The 21,625-nt window shown below is 48.7% G+C and overlaps 1 protein-coding gene and 1 long non-coding RNA gene across 2 annotated transcripts in view; one reads left to right on the forward strand and one right to left on the reverse strand.

Moving 5' to 3' along the window:
- LOC108536351 (uncharacterized) overlaps positions 1-4,451 on the reverse strand; it is an 8,461-nt gene extending 4,010 nt beyond the window's left edge. The window contains exons 1-6 of the mRNA XM_017883004.1: positions 4,393-4,451; positions 4,044-4,192; positions 3,694-3,865; positions 3,419-3,578; positions 1,247-1,421; positions 471-592 (exon numbers count right to left, since the gene is read on the reverse strand). Of these exons, the coding sequence (XP_017738493.1) occupies positions 471-592; positions 1,247-1,421; positions 3,419-3,578; positions 3,694-3,865; positions 4,044-4,140 (726 nt within the window). The 5' untranslated portion in view covers positions 4,141-4,192; positions 4,393-4,451. The remainder of the gene's footprint in view (positions 1-470; positions 593-1,246; positions 1,422-3,418; positions 3,579-3,693; positions 3,866-4,043; positions 4,193-4,392) is intronic.
- Positions 4,452-6,303: 1,852 nt separating this feature from the next.
- The window catches only part of LOC108536471 (uncharacterized), a 61,684-nt gene continuing 46,362 nt past the window's right edge, over positions 6,304-21,625 (forward strand). Inside the window, exons 1-2 of the long non-coding RNA XR_001887523.1 lie at positions 6,304-6,386; positions 12,174-12,220. This is a non-coding gene — a long non-coding RNA (uncharacterized LOC108536471). The remainder of the gene's footprint in view (positions 6,387-12,173; positions 12,221-21,625) is intronic.

Consider the following 21,625-nt stretch of genomic DNA (forward strand, 5'->3'; position numbering starts at 1 on the left):
CCCCCCAACCCAGACACTTGGAAAGAATGAGTGAAGATGGACACAGGCTGGTCCCAGCCAGTCTCAGCACGCACATTCTGCTGGGGAAACCCTGGCCCAGTTTTGGTACTTGGACTTCTAGTGTATTCTTTTTGCTTCTAATGCCTGTCATCTACTGGCATAAATGTGCTTACCCAGTTGGGCTACCGAGGACTCGGGATGGAGATCTGAGGAGGAACTCCAGTGGTGGCCTTGGTAGATTCCCTATCATTGGTCTGAAGCCCTAGGTTTCATGGAACCAGTCCTAAATTTAATCTTCTGTCTCCCCTTCCCATATACCCTCCTTTATTGTGATTCCTTAAGGAGTTAATAGACTGAGGATTTCTTTGGACTCTATGTCCCATAACCAACTCTCCTGAAGAGGAGACTCTTTCCAGCCCCACGTGTTCCTCCAGTCTTGGGTAGAAGTGTTGCCTGGAGCTGCCAGTTACCTCTTCCTTGGTCTGGCTGAGTTTGGCTGTCACTGACAGAGACTGCCTGAGGAGGATTCCAAAGAAGGCCTCTGTGTCAAACCACTCCAGGTCTACCTGCTCCTCAGCCTCCCAGCTCCCACCTGTAGGGGTCGGGAGATGGGGAAGCAGGATTATCCTCCTGAGATGCAAATGTGAGCTTCCCTACAGATCTTCCAAGCATCTTCCTATAGAGCGTCAACAATCCAGGCACAGTCTTGCTACTGAAAGTGTCGTTTTTGGGTAAGGAGCATCAGTGCTACTGAGGAACTTGTTAGAAATGCAGAATCTCAGGCCTCATCCCAGACCTACTGAAGCAGAAGATCCCCAGGAAATTCATATGCACATTAAAGTTCTAGGAGCACAAACAAATCCCAGTGCTGCTGTCTGAGGACCATGCTGTGAGTAGCAAGGACAGAAGGGGAACCCCTCAGCGTGACATACAATAAATACCTTCTGCAACTTGCTCCTCTAGGTAGTATTGGTCACTGTGTAACTTGGCCACTTTGTACGCGGTTATACTATGTTTCTTTTGGAAAGTGTGTTTAGATGTCTCTTTCCTCCTCTGTATTGCATATGCCTAGTACCCGGCAGTGTCTGACATACAGTAGCTACTCAGTAAATATTTTTTGAGCAAATCAGTGGATGAATGAAGAGGAATTGAGCATTAAGCAATCTTGGAAGATGGAAAAAAGAAACAGGAGCTGGCCAGTTGGATTTGGGGGTACCTCTGGGATTCTAGCCCACCTGTCACTCACCAGGACCCCCCTCAACCCTTGGAGCATCAGAGTCTTGGTGAGATCGGCCTCTCCTCATTGACATTATCCCAGTTCTTAGGGAAGTGTAGGCATCGAGGTTGTATTCTTGCTGATGTCTCCTGAAGGTGGGGTGGGGAGCAGCCTTCCGAGCCCAGCTCAGGCTGTGACACTGAATCTACGGAGTACGTAATGGGGAGTGGGAAGGGAAGGGCGAGCTGAGGGAGTGGCATCCTTCCTGAAGACTCTGAAAGGAGGCAGCTCGCACTTCACCGTGGTTAGGGAGCACCTCATCCTCTCTTGCTTGGACTAATTGTTTAGGTCTCTGTTGTTTTTCGCCCTCTGATCCATCTCTGAGTACAAATAAAAGGCAGACCAGGTTTTCTCACTTGCTGAAAATTGTTATCCCCTGCCTAGGGGTTAGAGTCCAAACTTCTTAGCAGGGCCTGGAGACTGTCCCATTTTAGTCTTCCTCCCAGTTCCAGCCTTATCCTTGTCCTCACACCTCAGCTCCAGTCATGGGAAACCCCATTTGATTGCCAGAGAAGATGCGTATTGTTTCATGCCTATGTCTTTGCTGTGCTCACAATACTCCCCTTCTCATCTCTGTCCCTCCTCCCCAGTGCGTAACCCCTCCTCCTCAACTCACCAACCCTCTTGTAGGACACGGACCACATTATATTAAATAATTCTCCTATTTCAAACCTCACTAAGGAATCAACTCTTCTGGAAAGTCTGTCCCGACCCCCACCCCCTCCAGGGAGAACAGTCAACTCCTGCCTTAGTGCGGCACCCTGGACACGCTTTAGCTAGCTGCATTGTATTTGCTGACATGTATTTGTTTCAAGCCCTGGAGGCTTGAAACTGCACCTTCATCACCTTTGCATCTTAGCAACTATTAGAATGCTTATCATAAATGGGACTGGAAGACCCACTTACAGGGGATTGGAGAGGCGATCTTGTGGAGTGGTTAAGATGTTGCTTGCCTGGCTTTACTCACCATTAGAAACAGGCAAAGCCCCAGCAGCAGCATGATCTCCCCCAAGAGTCCTAGCCAGCCAGACCTCTTCAGGGGCCGGGGGATCCTGGCGATGCCAGTCTGGATGAGATACCTGGGAGTCGTGGAGGCGAAGGGCCCTTCCCCGAAGCACTGGCCCCCTGGCGGGAGGGCGCCGACATACTGGGTAGAAAGAAGTCTGTTCAGTCTTTGTCTCACTGTCCGCCAGAGACTGGCCAGGAGACAGAGTGGGACCCACACTGGCCAACACCGATCAAATAGTTGGATGATTGTGTAAACCTGGGGGCTGGGAGGCAGAATCAGAGTTTTCCTGGGAAACGTATTCACATCAGATGACTCACATCAGATGACTATTTGTATTAGGGAGCTGTGTGCATGTTCTGGGACTAAGCCAGTACAACCTCTTGGACGTTGTGCTGATAGGGAGATACTAAATGCTGTGTGTGGCACAAACAGCACACCTGGATCAGTGGTGGTGCAATGTGCAGGTCACACGGATAAAACCATGCGTGGGTGGGCTTGGGAGATGGGGGTGGAGGAGACAAACTGGAGAGTTGGGAGAGATAGCTAGAGGTCGTAAGCCGCTCAATGCCATTGATGTCCCTGAATACACACTTGTGTTCCCATCCTCCCAACCTTCCCCTCCTTACACAGCACATGCTGGGCTGCTGTGGAATGAACCTTGCATCCCCAGGACCACCTGTCAACATTGCAGGACCCTGAAACTGACAGGGACATCAGGGCATCTCCTTCCCTGCAGATCTGTCTTAGCTGGTTATGAGGCAGTATTTATTTTTTGTTGAGACAGAGTTTCACTCTTGTTGCCCAGGCTGGAGTGCAGTGGCGCGATCTTGGCTCACTGCAACCTCCACCTCCCGGGTTCAAGCGATTCTCCTACCTCAGCCTCCCAAGTAGCTGGAATTACAGGCATGTGCCACAGTGCCTGGATAATTTTGTATTTTTAGTAGAGATGGAGTTTCTCCATGTTAGTCAGGCTGGTCTTGAACTCCCAACCTCAGGTGATCTGCCTGCCTCAGCCTCCCAAAGTGCTGGGATTACAGGTGTGAGCCACCACGCCCGGCCTGCGGCAGTATTTTTTAAAGAGAGGGGAAATAATGGGATAATGTCTTAGATGAGGAAAATTATCGAAGACAAACCATCTTCCGATGTCGGTTGCTGCTCAGACGAAAGACATAAATGCCCGGCTGCTGGAACTGCTGCAGGAAGAGGCTAAGGCTGTGTTCATAGAGCTGGGACTCCTCAGCCAGGGCCTGGAAGCGCCCCCAGTCAAATCGCTCCAGTGTGTAATAGAAATGACTACTGGGGAGAGAGAAAGGAGGGAATACGTTGCCTTTGGGAGTGGTGGCTGATGCAGGGGCATTTCCTCTCTAGGGCCTCCGTGATGGTGGGGCTGTGGTCTCTGGACACTCACAGGTCATACTCTGGGTAATGCTCATGAGTCACCAGGAAGGCCAGGGTATCATTGGCTCGGAGGCAGACTGTGGGGTTTCGGATGCCTGGCTCTGCGGGCAGCAGATCCTCAAGATGTGTGGAGTTGAGGCTCAGTGACCAAGAAGAGGCCAGATGTCCTTCCCTAGACTTTCCTAGGTAAGATTCAGAGAATGAGGGAGAGCCGCCACTCTTCAGACGGGTTAGTGCTGGGACCTGGGAAGGGTAGGGGAGGGATAGGAGGGGCAACAGGTGAGCTGCGATGCCCACCTGGATCCTGGTCTGGACGCCTGGGATCCCCGAGGGGAAGGCCTAGGGAGTGTAGTAGCTCACCATGTGGTCTGGTCAGGCCCAGGAAGCCAAGTCCTAGAACAAGGCAGGGATCCCTCTGACCCTGCAGGCACCGGGGTAAGAGTTTTCCCAAGAGCATGTATACAGTCAGCAGCTGTTCAGCCTGGTTTGTCCATGTTAGCTTCAACTTTCTGAAAAATTGAAGGGTGTCAGAATTTGCATGCACTTCTCAGGGAGCCCTCCCTGGGGTAGTGGTTGCCCCGTCAAACCCCAGCTTCTGGTCACACGCCCTGGTAAGGACAGACACACGCCCTGGTAAGGACAAGGCTTGCATGTGTGTGGTCCCGAGCTGCAGGCCTCCCTGTGGCCTCCATCTGTCCAGCTCTCTTACCATCCATCTTGACCACATAGAGGGGGACAGACTTCTGCCCTAGGTCCAAGTTGCAGGGATGGCCCACAGCACGTGGTGGGGAAGGCCAGTCCAGAAGGTAAAAATCCTGGAAACAAAAAGAGCCAGTGTCAGATCTTCCTTCAAGAGACAGAGTCACACACTTGCCCAGTAGGAAGGGAGGGCAAAAACAGCCCCTGCCCTGAGCTGTGTCTGAGTGTCCCGAAAGGACACCGGGGAGGTGGGAGTGAGAACAGTTCCAAGAACTCCACAGAACAGGGACAGCCTGGAGTCATGACCTCTTGGACAGTGTCCCTCCTCTTTCATGAACACAATGACCTCTTCTTCAAGGAGTTTTGTAGGATGAAATAAAATCAATAAAGGGGCCTTGCTCTGGTTCTGAGCCTCTGATGTTGGAGAGGTTGTGCCAGTGATGTGGGCCAGGAAGCAGCAGCCCCTGGGTCCTGCGCACAGGCACATCCTGCATGCTCCCTCTTTGGAGACAGAAGTCACAGGCCCGGGCTCTGCATGAGGTTGGACCTCAGAGTACTGTACCTGGCTCCCCATGCCTTCGGTGACAGAAATCTGTGGGATGCCATCAGTGCAGCTGAGCTGCAAGATGTGTCTCTGTCTCTCTAGGCACAGAGGGCTGCACATTCCGCTTGACTGTTGTCCCCAGCACAGGCAGAGCCCCAGGTTTGGGTCATGTCCATGGGCATCTCCTGGTGTGGCACACACCTGCACAAAGACTCACACTTCTTGGAGACACCTCCCTGGGGAAGGTCTTCCCCATTCTCTCCAGCTGCTTTTATGAATTGCCTGAGAGTGCAAAGTACTGACCTCTATATTTCCAGAGAGGGGCCAATGGAATGAGCCCTGTGGCGGGAAGGGTGGGCATTTGAATGGGAGGGTGGAGGGGCAGGAGGCCAAGGGCATAATAGATGGGCATTCTCCTACCTCATGGGCACAGTGGTGAGTCCACTGAGCCTTGGTCAAACATAGTCCCTCCTGGTTCCAGGTGGCTCCGTCCTTGCAGCTCCTGTGTTCCCACTGGACACAGCCCATTGGCTCTCCAACGTCTCGGTGGCCAGGGAGGCAGGGGCATTGACTATCACTGGGCTGGGGGTGAAGAGGAGGAGGGAGGAGTGCTGGTTCATGTTGATTGGTTAATACTTGGTTGTGGTGAACCATGCACAGGTTTTTGGCTGTGACCCTTTTGGAAATGGGCCAGAAGACAAGGGCAGGGGAGGGGAAATGAGCAATAAACAGGGCAGAGGAGGAGTCAGGGGAAGGAGACCAGCCTGTTCAGGTAAGGGTGTGGCCGGCATTACCATTTCAATAAAAAAAGAGACTTGAGACATTCAGCAAAGGAAGAATTCACACAGACATTTGTTGGCTTACAGAGAACGTTCAAGTTGGAAGGGCTTGGGCCAGGATGTGTTTTGGAAGTGATCGTGGCAAAGAGCAACATAAAGTCTGTCATTTTCTTGGAGAAGGGGAACCAGATTTAGCAAATGAAAATACAGGGCACCCAGTTAAATTTGAATTTTAGATACACAATGATTTTTTTTTTTTTTTTGTATAAGTGTGTCCCATGCAATACTGAAAAAAAAAGTTTGTTCTTTATCTGAAATTCAAGTTTGACTGGGTGCCCTGTATTTTATCTGGCAACCCTATCCCCAAGTCACTTGGAAACCTGAGCCAACCCTGGTCAAGTTACACCTGAGCTGAGTTTGACTTGATACCAAAACAGTCCTGGAAATACAGCCTGTCCTTGGGCCCCCCTGCCAGAGGACATACCTGGAACACTCGCCCAGGCCCCCGGCAGACACACGTGTCCTTGCCCTTCTCTGGCTGGGTGGCCTCTGAGCCACAGGGGAAACAGGCCTCCTGGCCAGGCCAGGGATTGAAGAACCCGGGAGGGCAGAGGTGGCAGAAGGAGGCGTTGTGGGGTCCTGCTCCGGAGAGGAAAGTTCCCGGGGGACAGGGAGCAGGCGGTGAGTTGGGACAGAGACTACCTGTCAGGGGACAGCCAAGCAGTAATTAGGACTAAGACTTAGTTTCCAGGTGCTGTGGGTCACCCACAATCCCACAGGGGCCCAAGTGGACCCCTGACAGTGCTCTTCTCCCATTAGGGAGCTTCTGAGCCCTACCCCGGCACCTACCATCTTGGCATCCTGGTGGGTCTAGCTCTTCTTTTGCACAGGGCTTCTCATTCCCGCAGTCCTGAGGGTTCTCCGTGCTCAGGCATGTGGCACTGTGGACAGCACAGCAGAAGACAGCTATGGAAGCCCACATCACTGGGGTGCCCTCACAGGGCAGCATCCTCACTTTTGGGTGGGGTGACAGTGGCAGAGAGAGAGGTAGGCATAGAAGTGAGAGGGTGGACAGATGCTGAGAAAGACCGCTGGGGAGGCAGATGGAGAGTTAGAAGGGAGCAAAGCACAGAGGCCCAGTGTCAGCAACACTACGAGAAAAACAAGATGAGGGTGGTGGAACAGGAGAGGCACAGGGACATGTGGACCCAGGATCCCAACGCAGAGAGAAATGCCCAGGAAGGGCAGGCTCTGCCACCCATGGGAGCTCTGGGATGCACTCACTGAATATTTCACGAAGATGAAATCTGAGATATGGATCCTCTGAGCAGCTTTGGCCCAGCCAACTTCATTGTCTCCACTCTCTTTTTCCTACCTCCCTGTCTCCCGGGAACTTTCCTCTCCGGAGGAATGCCTCCATCTGCCGCCTCTGCTTTCCACGGTTCTTCTCTATCTCCTATGTCCTTTTCCTTCCTAGAGAAGCTGGTGGGGTATGTGTGCGTGTGTGCACATGCGTGTGCATAACTGGGCTCAGTGAGGGCAAGGGACATCTCAGTTCCATTCTTCTGCAAGGCAAAGCCAGCCAAACTCCTTTAAGTACTCTGTGTGTGAAATGCTGCAGGAGAGATGCAAAAGAAATAAAACCTGAGGCTTCTGCCTTTGGTGCGTGTACAGCCGGGTTTCAGAGACCCGTATGGTTTTAGCTTTAGAAAGGATGTTGGAGATTATTTAGTTCTCTTCTCCCAGTTTATAGAGGAGAAGACGGTGGTCCAGAAAGACTGAAAATCCAGGCAACCGGTCAAGTGCTCTTAAAGAATATGCATACCCAGAAAAACTGGAAACTGTAAAACTGCCAGTGAATCCTTGGATAACCACATGATGTGTCGGATAAGACATTCGGTAGATGGTGGGGAGAAAGGCTCCAGTCCTGGCCTTGTCATTAATTACTTTTCAAAAGGAATGATCAGCTGACTTATCATTTGTAAATAAGTGGTAAGAAATCATACTATCTAGCTTTATTTATAGCTCTTGCAAAAATCAATCAAGCAAACAGGTAAGAAACTGCTTGGAAAGCCGTTAAGTGGTGGCAAAAGGAAAGGGCTGATGGGGGAGGTGTGGCTGCGAGGAAGGGACCTGAGGTTCTGGGACTTTCAAGGCCACCCAGCTTATAGGACAAACTTACAACATGTAAATGGGGCTGGTGTAGGAGAACCTTAAGAAAACTTGCTGTATTGCTTTGTAATCAGGCCTCGATTTTGAAAATAAGAAATGGTGTATCTGATTTGATTAGCCCCCGCAATTTACCAACTTTTCTTCTGAGTGACTTATGACTTGGTCACTTCTAAAAAGAGACCCACCCACCAAGTACGAGGTGTCCTTCTACTGAGGGCACTTCATTCGCTCACTCATTTATTTGTTCATTCTGCAGATATTTATTGCACACTTGCTATGTACCAGGCTCTCTTCTGGAGCTGGTGATACCTGAAAGAATTGTGCTCAAGCTCGGCAGGATTGTTGGATGCTATTTGTAGAACTGGACTGGAAGGAGAATTCCTGGGATGCAGAATGAAAGCCTCCTCATAGAGGCATATTTAGGGGGAAGAAATTAAGATCCCTTGGAACCCATATTCTGAAAAAACATAGCTTACTTTAGTTCTGTCCAGTTGAAATACAATGTGAGCCACACATGTCATTTTAAATGTTCCAGTAGCCATATTAAACAAGTAAAAAGAAACACGTGAAATTAATTTTAATAAAATATTTTATTTAACACAATGTGTTTACAATATCACTTTAACATGTAATCAATATAAAAGGTAATAATGTGATATTTTACATTCTTTTTTTGTAGTAAGTCAAATCCAGAGTGCATTTGGATATGCAGCATATCTCAACTTGTGCTAGCCCCATTTCAAGTGCTCAGTAGCCATACGTGGCTGGTGGTTACCATAATATTCAGCACAGGCTGACTTCCTCCAACAAAGCCACTTCTCTACTGGGTGTTCCAGGCTCCTGAATGTCCTCCTTCCCTGCACATCTCAGTCATCTGCTTTGCCTTTGTTTGTCCAGATGGTGGCACTGTGAGCTTGCAGGAAGTGGCGAGCAGGGCGTGGAGGAGTTCAAAGGAAGGAGAAGAGGAAATGGTGTTGCAGGGGAGGGTGTGTGTGCGCGTGCGTGTGTGTGCGTGCGCGTGTGCATGTGTGAGTGTTGGTGTCATGATCTTAATTATTTTTATAGGAAGTAAGATTAGCATCTGTGTAATGTTTTGCAACAATTCCAAAACGTTCCTGTCCCTGCCAATCACCTGAGGATCTTTTAAAGACAGAGATTCTGATTCAACAGTATGGGTGATCTGGAGTGGGGCCTGAGATTCTGCATTTCTAACAAGCTCTCAGTGAAGGCCGACCTCATTGGACCATGCTTTCAGTAGCAAAGTTTTGCGAGGAACTTTGATATGCACCACACTCTTTGGTACTCACAACTACCTTGGGAGATTGACATTTCAATGAACCCCATTTATCGTGTTAAGAAATGGAGGAGCAAAGAGATGAAATCACTTGCCTAAGATCATACCAGTAATAGGAGGTGAGGCCGGGGTAGAGCCCACATATTCTTGCTCTGAAGCCTGTTCACTCCATGTCAATCACATACATTTCCCAGGTAGTAGAAAGTAGGTTCACCTTGTCAGCCTTCCTTTTGCTGTGGGTTGGTAGGTGGGAAAGCTTCCTATTGCTCTGAGGTCTTAAGGGATATTCTGTAACCTTGTGGTCTCTCCATCCTGTTTCTATTATAATCATGGCCATTAGCTCTCTGCACTTCGCCCCCCTTCTGTGAAATCCATCTCAAAGGTAACTTCTTACCCGGTGAGTGGGACAAGGAGGTTGTACTTGGCTGGTGAAAAGGTCCTGGGGGCCTAAATAAGTTCAGATTACTCCAGCTGGCGAGAGTAGTAGAGCTGGAGGGGATCCTAGGGCCTATGTCCTTCAGTTCTTTTATTTTGTGGATGAAGAAACTCAGACCCAGAGGGAGGAAGTGTCTTGTCCTGAGTCAACACAAGACAAGATGGGAAATTCCTGCAAGGTCAGGTCACTGGACAGGATTTCTAGGAATAGCAGACCGGAAAAGACTAAAATAGAGTTCAGGTTGCTCTTCAGGTTGAAGTTTAAATTAAAAATCAGATCCTAATTAGAGAACAATTGTTCTCTGCTTTGAAATGTCTGGCCTCGGAGTCTTTAACCATCGGGGATATGTTGGGCCTAGAATGTGGCAAAATATTTAATGAACCTCTTTCCTAGGCTCAGTCCTATAGGGATACAGAGGACTGCCCTCATAGGGCCATATATATAACGAAGGAGGGCACGATGAAAGATGTGGAACTGAGCTGTGTGACAGCCCACACAGGCTGAAAGGGCTCAGAGGATCCCCGGACCCTGTTGACATGATACACAGCAGGAGGGGAGGTATAGATACTGGAGGCCTTGCTGTGAATCCAGCCTCAGACGGGTAATGCTGCTAGTCTCCCTTCCTGCGTGAACTTCCAGACTGCATTAACTGCCACGTTAGGGAAGGAAGCGTGTTCATTCCAACATCTCATTTTAAAGATGAGGAAACTGAGGCTCAGAGAGGTTTAGGGATTTTCACAAGGTCACATAACTGGTTGATGGCAGAATGAGGGCAAGTCCCCAGTACCCATCAGTGCTTTCCTCACAGTACTGTACCATGAGGGCAACATTAACCTTAGTATGGTACTACGAGGGTAGCCACTGGGCTCCTCGTCTCTGTTCTTCGTCACTGCTTCTTCTATCCCCTCACCAATATCTGTTGTCTCTGTCCTCTAAGGCTTATGTCCTATTTGTTCTGTTTGATAGGGAAGGTTATGGCTTTCAAAACAAACTTTCTTCGTTGACATTTGCCTTGGAGAGAACCTGACCACTCCCCTGCCTCTCACAGAGGAATTCCCCACGCCAGTTTTCACTGCTGCGCTCTCCTGCCTTTCTTTCCTAGCGTCTTCAGCAACCCTCTTTCCATCATTCCTTTCTCTGTTGCCTTTCATCCAGTTCTGAAAGAAATCTCATTTGATTCCCTTACCTCTTCTATTTTTTTAATTTTTAAAAATTTTTGTAGGTACATAGTAGGTGTATATATTTATGGGGTACATGAGATGTTTTAATACATCTCATGTGTAAAAAACATATCCTTTGAGTTACAAACAATTCAATAACAATCTTTAAGTTAGTTTAAAATGTGCAATTAATTTATTACTGACTGTAGTCACCCTGTTGTGCTATCAGATAGCAGGTCTTATTCATTCTTTCTATTTGTTTTGGTACCCATTAACCTTCCCTCCCAGCCTTCCCTCCCAGCCTCCCCACTACCCTTCCTAGCCTCGGATAACCATCCTTCTACTCTCTATGTCCATGAATTCAATTGTTTTGATCTTTAGATCCCACAAATAAGTGAGACATTACCTCTTAGAACTCTCCTGTTGCTTGCTTTTCCCTTTCTCCCTTCTGTCTTCTCTCTCCTCCCCTCCCCTCCTCTCCTCTTCCCTCCCTCTCCTCTCCTCTCTCGCTGCCTCTCTCTCAGTCACACACACACACACACCCCTCAGGGTAGTGGTTTGAATTAATTACACTCAGTTCATGGAACATTGTCATTGCTGGTGTGGTGTGGGCATGAAACTTCTCCTATTTTGTTCATTGATTTTTCTCCATTTATTCTCATTTCCATTTCCCCATAGAAAATAATTCTGTTAAACCAAATATGTGTCTGTGAGTTCCTGCAAAGCGGGCATCATTTAGGCACATGTCTGTTTTAAATGCTTGCAGAGTTGGTTGTGCTGTTTCACCCTGGTTTCTTACTCCCCACTCCGCACTGTTTTAAATACTCACCTGTATTGCTAAGTGTCCTCGTGTTGGAGGCTTCGAAGGGAGGCTTCCTGCTTCATCTGTGCCCATACCTAAAGGCCATGCTTTCTGATCGCTGCCCTACTCTTGTTGCACCGAGGTCCCCGTCCTGTTGCCCCCAGCTCTCTGACTTTCACTATTTCCCCAAACTGCCTTCTCTCAGGACCCTGGCAGTGCCCCCGGGATGTCACTTTCAGTTCTGATTTTACCTGAATTTCCACTGGTCTGACAGGTGGGGGATGACTTAATTTCCATGATCCCAAAGTCCCTTTTGTCTGTTATTTTGTTTCCTCTGTTTTTAACAGTTATGTAAGTTTTCCTAGAACATGCTGACATATTTTTTGAAAACTTTATTTTTTCAGAACAGTTTTAGATTTACAGAAAAATTTCAGAAGATAGCACAGTGTTCTTGTATACTTCACACCCAGCCTCTTCTCTCGTTAGCTGCTTGCATTAATACGGTACATCTGTTATAATTAATGAACCAATATATTGTTGTTAACCGAAGCCAATACTCTGTTCTGATTTCCTTAGTTTTACTTATTGTCTTTTTCTGTTCCAGGGTCACATATGACATCCAGTCATCATGTCTGCTTTGCCTACTCTCAGGTGAGAGAATTTCTCAAACTTTCCTTGTTTTTGATGACCTTGACAGTTTCGAGGAATGTTGATCAGATGTTTTGTAGAATGTCCCTCAGTTTGGACTTATCTGATGTTTTTCTAATGCTTGGACTGGAGGTATGGGTTTTTGAGAGGAAGACCACAGAGGCAAGGTGCCATTTTCATCATGTCGTATGAAGGGTACACACAATCATCATGACATATCACTGTTGGTCACTGTTGGTTTCCTCCACTGTAGAGGTTACTCTTTTCACCTTTCCACAGTATGCTCATTGGAAGAAAATCACTATGTACAGCCCACACTTAAGGAGTGGGGAGTTGCCTTACCCCTCCCTGAGGGTGGAATTAAGTTATTTGAAATTAATGTAAGTTAATCGAATGCAAGTTATTTGAGATTCTTCTGCATGTTAGATTTGTCACTTCTTCATCTTTATTTATTCACATGAATGTTTATTTATATCAATATGGGCTTATAGGTATTCATTTTGTACTTTAGATTTAGATTGAAAGTTTTTTTTTTCCTTCTCTCTCAAAATGATCCAGTGCTGGTTGTTGTGAGCTCTTCCAGTTGGCTGCTGGGTCCTTTTGACATATTTCATGAGTGTGGGTTGTTGTTGTTGTTGTTGTTGTTGTTTTGAGTACTTCCTTATATTTTTGGCACTATAAGATGCCCCAGGCTCATCTTGTGTGTGTGTGTGTGTGTATATATATATATATATTTTTTTTTTTTTTTTTTTGAAACGGAATCTTACTCTGTCGCCCAGGCTGGAGTGCAGTGACTCGATCTCAGCTCACTGCAACCTCCACCTCCCTGGCTCAAGTGATTCTCTTGCCTCAACCTCCTGAGTAGCTGGAGCCAGCATGCCTGGCTAATTTTTTGTATTTTTATAGAAATGGGGTTTCACCATGTTGGCCAGGCTGGTCTCAAACTCCTGACCTCAGGTGATCTGCCTGCCTCGACTTCCCAAAGTGCTGGGATTACAGATGTGAGCCACTGCACCTGACCTCATCTTGTATATTTCCTGTCCCAGTCCTAGAATTGGCCATTTCCCCAAGGAGTTCGGATTCCTTTTTATTGGAGAATGGTATTAGAAACCAAAGTCTGGGTGTTAGCTATGCTCTGGTCTCTTATGTTCAACTCACTTTCCTTTCTTTATTTTTTTTTTTTTGAGATGGAGTCCCGCTCTGTCATGCAGGCTGCAGTACGTTGGCATGATCTCGGCTTACTGCAACCTCCTCCTCTCAGGTTCAAGTGATTCTCATGCTTCAGCCTCCTGAATAGCTGGGATTATAGGCATGCACCACCATGCCTGGCTAATTTTTGTATTTTTAGTAGAGATGGGGTTTCACCATGCTGGCCAGACTGGTCTTGAACTCCTTACCTCAAGTGATCCGCCCACCTCAGCCTCTCAAAGTGCTGGGATTACAGGCGTGAGCCACCACACCTGGCCCAACTCGCTTTGCTTTTCCCTTTCTGTTAATGCTTCTGTCCCCTGCCCGTCAACCATGGGGGTTTCCCAGGATTAATCACACATTCAAGTCAATAACAAGGAGTTCTTACCCTGTACAAGAACTTCATGAGATCAAAAGCGAGGCACAGTCATGGAGTTTACGGTCAGGCGTGGGAGAGGCATGGATATATTATAAACAACCCAAGAGCAGACAAGGACAGAGAAGTCAATCCATAAGGCATCTCTAAGGAACTCATGACTAATTCAGACTGTGGGATCTGGGAAGTCTCTGAGCTGAGAGTTGAAAGAAGAAGGATGGTGCATTCTCTGTGGTCTGTTCCCAAGTCCATAAAATCGCCCTTGACTCTGGTGCCCAAGGAGCCATCTGCCTTGGAGGAGGAGCCGCTGCCGATACTCTAGTTTGCCTCCCTCTTCCTCCTCAATACTCCTTCCTTCCTGTGTGAACGTGAGCAGATGCTGTTCTCTCCTCTACTGCCCAGAGCCCTGAGATATTACGTTATGAGATATTCTGTGCTAATACTTTATTTCCTAAGTTAGGTTGTGGGTGCATGGGTGTTTATTATTGTATTCTTCATTCCTTTTTGTATGGCTTGCATATTTCATGACATTTGAAATGCATTTATAAAAAAAAGGAAAAGAGACTTGTCTGTGGCCCTGGCCTGTGTGACCTTGTGCCCTCACTCCAGGAATCACGGCTCTGCCAGATGACTGCCACTCCCAGCTTAGAGCCAGGGAAAGTGCAGCTGGTCTGGGCCAGATGGCTCTGCGGGTACCTGTCTGACCAGGTATTGCGTACATGTTGATGTGACTCAGTACCTAAGTGGCGTGGCAGATAGTCACCTATCCCCTCCTCACTCTCCTTGTCCCCTCATCTCCATGACCCACCTCTGACTTCTGTAGAGCCTTAGAGCTGCAACCTAGTGACAACCCTTCTCTACAGCAGGTGCTTGTTGCTGGTGCCATTCTGCAAGGGCCGGATGGGACAAGTCTGGGGCATTCCCCCTGTCTTGGGGCAGCATCTTTGCCTCAGCACTGACCTGACTCAAGCTTCCTTATCTCCCATCTAAAGCTACCTGTGAACAAAAACCTGAAAAGGGCAGATCTAGGTCTGGCAGCAACTGAGAAAAACCAAAGGTTCTGCCAGCAGCCAAGGTAGGTAAGAGGCAGGCCAAACGGGGTCAACTGGGGACACCGCCCAGAGGTAGGATATTGGTTTGAGTCTCTGGGGAAAGAATGAAAAGGATGTCAGCCCCTCATACATGAAGGCTGGTAACTGTGATGTTCCATTTGCAAGGATAGGTTATTTAGACATTGGGACCAGGAAACTCTGTCTGTGAACTAGTTACAGGGGCTGGTGGCTCCTGAAAAGACCTCTTTAGCTGGTATGATGGACAAAAGATGTTGCAGTTTCTTTTCTTTTGAATCTGCTTGACTGATAGAATGTAGCAGAAGTGAGATTCTGGGATTGTAGAGCCTAGGTCATGTGAAGCTTGAAGCTTCTGCACAGTTCTTTTGGGATACTCTATCTGGGAGCCTTGATCTGCTATGCAGGAGAGGCCGTGTGCAGGCCCTTTGCTCAACAGTCCCAGCTGAGCCAAGCCTTTTAGCCATACCCACTAAGACACCAGCCATGAAAATGAAACCATCTAGATCCCAGATCACAGAGTAACCCCAGCCAATGCCAACAGAACAGAAGACTTTCCCAGCTGAGACCTGAACAGATCTCTGAACTACAGCACTGTGAGATAAAACAACTGCTGTCTTCGGCTGCTAAATTTTGAGATTGTTGTTACACAAAAACAGATAACCAAGATGGCCAGGGCACCCCTATTCAGGTCACCCGTTCAATGACCAACTTCCAACTCCCGCATCAATATGAGAGATGGGGGATCACGGCTCATTCTCAAAATGACCGGGCAGAGGAGCTGGAGCCAAAACGAAAAGTGCCGAGCATGTCTTTGAAAAGTGCTGTATGAGTCCTATAGGTGAAGTGCTGGAGTAAATAGGAAAACTGACCTAGGAGCGGCCTCCAGATGATGAGGCAAAGTGTGCAGAAACGGAGAGGGGATGTGAGTCTGGGAGGGGAAGTATGAGGGGGCTGGACAGCATCTGGAAGAGGAAGGTCCTGAGAGACACCTAGGAGGGAGCTGGGTTTTGGGAGGAGGACATGGGGGTGAATGTTTCCATAAGGGAAGCAGAGGGCGGTGGGGGGCACCGAGAGTACAGGCAGCCTTGAGCTGGTGTCTGGCCAAGAGTTGTAGCAGCCCTTGGGCTGGTGTCTTCTCGCGCTCCACCCGCGGCTGTGCTGGGCTCTCTTTAAAGAGAGCTCATCTGCTGGGCATCCAGATGAGCTCACACAAACAGTGCAGGTGCAGGTCTGGCCCGTAAACCACAACAAATGGGGCCTGTGCTGCCACAATGCGCCGGGCGAAGCCTCTAGAGGGGGAGAAAGGGTGATTATTTATTTAGCATCATCAGCAAGAGTTCCAGAATCCGTCAAAAGCAAAGCAAAAACTTTTGTATTAAGGAGATTAAACTTTAAACTCAGCTGAGAAGGCTCTGCTGTTTGAGTGGCTTTGTTGTGCCTGGCATTGTGTGATTATATGCAAATCACCAGGAAGCAGAGGCTTAGCTGCCCAGTGGGTGGGTGTGTGGGACAGGGGGCAGCCCACGTGCTAGTCAGGTAGCACCCAGTACCCAGGCTGGGGCAGCCTGCTTTCCCTTAAGTTCAGGGAATTGGGGATTTGAAAGTATGTTTAATGTGTTGGCCAGAGGTTTCCGGTGGATGGATAGGATAGCAAGGACAGAGGTGCCACCGGGAAGGTATAAATGGAAATCTAAGGCAGTGTCCAGTTAGGATGGGGGAGGTTCTCATATCCAGGGACCCTCTGACCACATCACGCCTTCTTTAGCATTCTCTCTTTTGAAGCTTAGGGTAATGTATGTGGTCACCAAGGAGATGGGGAAATGTTTTGGTTTTCCTGCGGCTGTTCAGAATAAGGACTTGGGGGGATTATCCTGGGTTTATTGATCCAGAAAATGTTTAATGTTTACTCTTGGCAAGGTGCAGAGCTAGGTGCTGGGGGTGGTGGGTCAGAACGGAGATGAATAAAATGTTTCTGTTGTTGAGGAGTTTACAGAGAAGATATTTACCCAGATAACTAAAATACCTGGCAACATTTGGTAAGCGCTGGAGGAAATGGCCCATGAGAGTGCCTGGCTTCGGACAGAGGCTAACTGAAGGGGTCAAGAAAGGTTTCACAGAGGAAGAACAGAGTCAGGCCAGGGGTGGAGGCTGCATGAGCCAAGGAATTCCTGTTCAGAAGGGCAGGGTGCAGGCTGGCCATGTGCCCTGGCTCACCTGGTGTATCGGACTGTGGGGAAGACAGATTGTGCATATTGAGGCCCAAGTTCTAGGCTAGAATTTGGCCCGCACAAATTGGAGTCAGATGTCTAACCCACAAAGTTAGGTCTAGGGGCTCTGGGACTCCGTGTCAGCACCTGCAGAACTACCATCAGAGTGACGCCAGAGACCTCTGTGTCCCATCTGTTGATGCCTCTGTGGCTGTCCTGGCAGCCCCCTTCACCTCTTCCTTTGAGCAGCATCTGCAACTGCTTCTCAGCCCTTAATAACAGGGTCAGCTCGGACATCTCCAAGGCTCTACTTCCTGGTGGGTGTAGAATGTTGTCTAGTACAGTCAGAGTCATAGCTGTCAGTTCCCCTCTGCGGGGGGGCTATGGGCCTGGCTGGGGTCCTGCAGATCTGAGTTGAGCATGAGAGTGGAATGAGCTTGGTCTTATTAGACATGTTGAGGATAGAGATCATTAAAGATACAACCAGTGCTAAAAAGAAAACCCAGGAAGGCTGAGTAGCTAAGCTATCAACAGGAGAAACTGGGCAGAGTAGCAGAAGCAAGTAAGAGACTGCAGGATGGAAACTGCGAAGTGTCACCTGGGAGTGGAGGGGAGAGCCTGCTCCCAAGCTGCTGGGTAGTGGTGGGGATGCGATGGGGATGCAGGTGCGGGTCTAGGCACTCACTGTTGTAGCTGTAGCCTCAGGCAAGGCAGTGAGGACGCTGCGAGGCTCTCCGGCCCCTCCAGCCTGCAGCGGCCGGTTCACTGGCATCGGCCTAACCTCCTTCCAGAGGGAGCCACACCAGTCCTCAGGTTGAGCACAGCTCTTGGGCGCAGATTGGAGCATGGCGATTTGGGAATGAGAAACAATAGCTTTAGAAATTGAGAAACTCCATCCCTTTCCAGCCCCCTCCACTAAGAGTCCCCGGACTCATCTGGGGCTTTTCAGGAGTGGTAAAACCTACCTGAAGGGTCCATTTTTGCTGAGGAGTTCTGAGCGCTGGAGGAGGAGAAGGACTCCTCCATTCCACAGATCAATACGCTCCTCCCCCATTTGCAGAAAGCTTCTGGGAGCAGGGGGTCTCTGGGCTCTGAGGGGTGTAGTGGACAGAAGCCAAAGAAAATCTGCTGTTTGGAACACCGTGTCCTGTGCTCCATCAGAGGAGCAGATGTTCTTCTGAGGGTGGGGCTGCTGGGGCTGCAGCAGGATGGGAGCCAGGCAGGAAGAGTTCCAGATGATGAGGGAGTTAAAAGGAATTTTGTAAAGATATTGTCTGTGACTTGGGTTGGATAAAAGACTCCGCAGACAGGGCTGCTCACCTGCTAGGCTTTTGTTCTGCCCTGCAGCGTCTGCCTGCCACACAGCCCCGGGGCGGGGTGATGGTGGGGCGGGGTGATGGTGGGGAGGGCATGCTGTCTGCCATCTGCCGGAGAAATACAACAAACACCCACACGCGAGCCAACGGAAACTCTCAGCAAAACAAACAGCGCTCAAGGGTGCCCTGCCTGGGTGTGTGGACTGGAGGGGTAGGCGCGGGAAGGTGAAGGGGGCACCTGCGGGGGGAGGGGCTGGGCTGGCCGCCTGTCCCTGGGCCAGCAAGGTCAGGTACGGTCTGCACCCGTGTCTGGCTGGACCCCTCAGGCCTGTTAGGTGAAAGCCCCCCCGTTTTTTTTTGAGACGGAGTTTTGGTCTCGTTGCCTGGGCTGGAGTGCAATGGCAAGATCTCGGCTCACTGCAATCTCCGTCTCCCAGGTTCAAGCGATTCTCCCTGCCTCAGCCCCCTGAGTAGCTGGGATTACAGGCGCCCACTATCACGCCCGGCTAATGTTTGTATTTTTAGTAGAGATGGGGTTTCGCCATATTGGCCAGGGTAGTCTTGAACTCCTGACCTCAGGTGATCCACCCGCCTCAGCTTCCCAAAGTGCTGGGATTACAGGCATGAGCCACTGTGCCTGGCCGAAAGCCCTCCGTTTATCCAGCCGCCAAGTCTAAAAAGCCAGGAGTTACAAAGCTGGAGGTAGTCATCACCGATTCTATTGATCACCAAATTCAGATAATCAGGATGCTGGATTTGCAGCTGCTGATGGAGGGTGAAATGAAGAGTGAGAGGGATTGGGCTCAAGACCTACTTAGCCGTTTCTGTAGACACTTCTGTGAGCCCCTTTCTTCCTTATGTTTAAAATGGGGTGATAATAATGGCTAACCTGGAAAGTAATTACGAGAATGGAAATAATATCTTTCAAAAGTACTTTGTAAACTATAAAGAAATGTCTGGTGGTTATTAACATTGTCTTTGTGGCTGGCCATTTGGATCACGGCAAGGGCTCTGGGTATTTGCTTCTGGCTTTGTGACATGCAGAACACATCTGCGGGGGAGGTCCTCAGCCTGGGTGAAGAGCATTTGGAAAATTGTGCAGCCTGTGGGGCTCGTGAGGATAAACCTTGGACTTACAGCTAGGCTCTGAGGCCTGGGTCAGTGAGGAAAGTGGGAGCTGAGATGGCTGGTGCAGTTGTGTTTGATTGCGTGGTAACACTAAATATCTGGCTCTGGCCTCACCCTGGGGGTTGAGGGCTGGGCTGTAGATCTTCCTCAACATCTCTGCTCCCCTCAGGGATCTACTTTTCCCCCTTTCCCCAGAATCCACCGTGAGTGGCAGCCAGCACGAGTGTCCACAAACCTGTTGGGACAGGGCAGGCAGCTTGTTTGCTCTTCCCAGGGCCAAGCCTGGTGGGCTGGACCCAGAAGTATTGTGTTACTCAGCCAAAGAATTCCTTTCCTCACCTACCTCCATTTATAAAGGGGAAACAAAACCCTGAGCGGTATGCTTTCGTGGAGCGAAGCCAGGTCCTCAAGTGTCATCTCTGGGGAGCTGCTTCCTCCCCAGGGCAGGGTGCAGCCTCCTGGGGAAACAAGAGCCCTTCTTTCTCCTTCCCACCCATGGTGGTGGTGGTGGTGGTGGTGGTGTTCCCACTTACCCTCAACAGACCTTGGATTCTCTGTCACTACCCCCGAGTGCTTTCCTTATCCCAGGTCCCAGCCCTTGAGAATGGGGCAGGGCTTGTGGCTTCCCTTGGCCCAGTGGAGAACGGGTTGCTGGGTGTCTGTCTCAGTTCTGGCTAGTGCTGGTGCACTCTGGCCAACAGAACCACCAAACACATCATCTGTTTGCTTTGAGAACTTGAGATGGATTTTAAATCTTCCAGGGCACGTACTGCTACACTTCAGAGTTCTGGCCAGAACCAGGCAGCCCTGGGGAAGCCTGCACCAGTGCTGGGACGGCTCTTCTGAGTTGTGCCTTGCTGGAGAGTCCCAGGGCCAGGTGAGGTCTGAACTTTAGAGACTTGTCAGGTGAGATCTTATTCTGTAGCCAGCGTTGGAATGGCTGATGGAATAAGGGTCAGGTAGGATGAGTGACAGGTGAGAGGGGTCAATGAAGGCATTGTTCAGGGCTTGGACGGGGAAGGACCTCTGAGATTCCCTGCCCTTCTTACTTCTTCCTGGGTGGGTGGTCCTCTTTCTATCTATAGGAAGAGAGATTGCCAGGAAATTTGGATCTGAGTCTGCCAATGCTACTGATTCACTACGGACAAACTTCTTTTTTAAAACATTTAATACTATTCATTGTTTACCATAGATGGGTATATTTACATTGAGTACTTGACATGTATTATCTCACTTATTTATCACACTCTTTTTTTTTAAAGTATCGTGGCTTTTATTTATTTATTAAATTTATTATTATTTTAAAAATTATTATTATACTTTAAGTTCTAGGATACATGTGCACAACGTACAGGTTTGATATGTAGTATACATGTGTCATGTTGGTTTGCTGCACCCATCAACTCATCATTTGCATTAGGTATTTCTCCCAACGCTATCCCTTCCCGAGCTCTCCCACAACAGGTCCTGGTGTGGGATGTTCCCCTCCCTGTGTCCATGTGTTCTCATTGTTCAGCTCCCACTTACGAGTGAGAACATGCTGTGTTTGGTTTTCTGTCCTTGCAATAGTTTGCTGAGAATGATGGTTTCCAGCTTCATCCACGTCCCTGCAAAAGACATGAGTTCATCCTTTTTTATGGCTGCATAGTATTCCATGGTGTATATGTGCCACATTTTCTTTATCCAATCTATCACTGATGGACACTTGGTTCCAAGTCTTTGCTATTGTGAATAGTGCCACAATAAACATATGTGTGCGTGTGTCTTTTTAGTAGCATGATTTATAATCCTTTGGGTATACACCCAGTAATGGGATTGCTGGGTCAAATGGTATTTCTAGTTCTAGATCCTTGAGGAATCGCTACATTGTCTTCCACAATGGTTGAACTAATTTATACTCCCACCAATAGTGTAAAAGCGTTCCTATTTTTCCACATCCTCTCCAGCATCTGTTGTTTCCTGACTTTTTAATGAACACCATTCTAACTGGCATGAGATGATATCTGACTGTGATTTTTATTTGCATTTCTCTGATGACCAGTGGTGAGCATTTTTTTCAGATGTCTGTTGGCTGCATAAATGTCTTCTTTTGAAAAGTGTCTGTTCATATCCTTTGCCCACTT

The sequence above is a fragment of the Rhinopithecus bieti genome, unplaced genomic scaffold (assembly GCF_001698545.2).
Source record: "Rhinopithecus bieti isolate Rb0 unplaced genomic scaffold, ASM169854v2 scaffold_11964, whole genome shotgun sequence".
In the NCBI taxonomy this organism is placed as follows: Eukaryota; Metazoa; Chordata; class Mammalia; order Primates; family Cercopithecidae; genus Rhinopithecus; species Rhinopithecus bieti.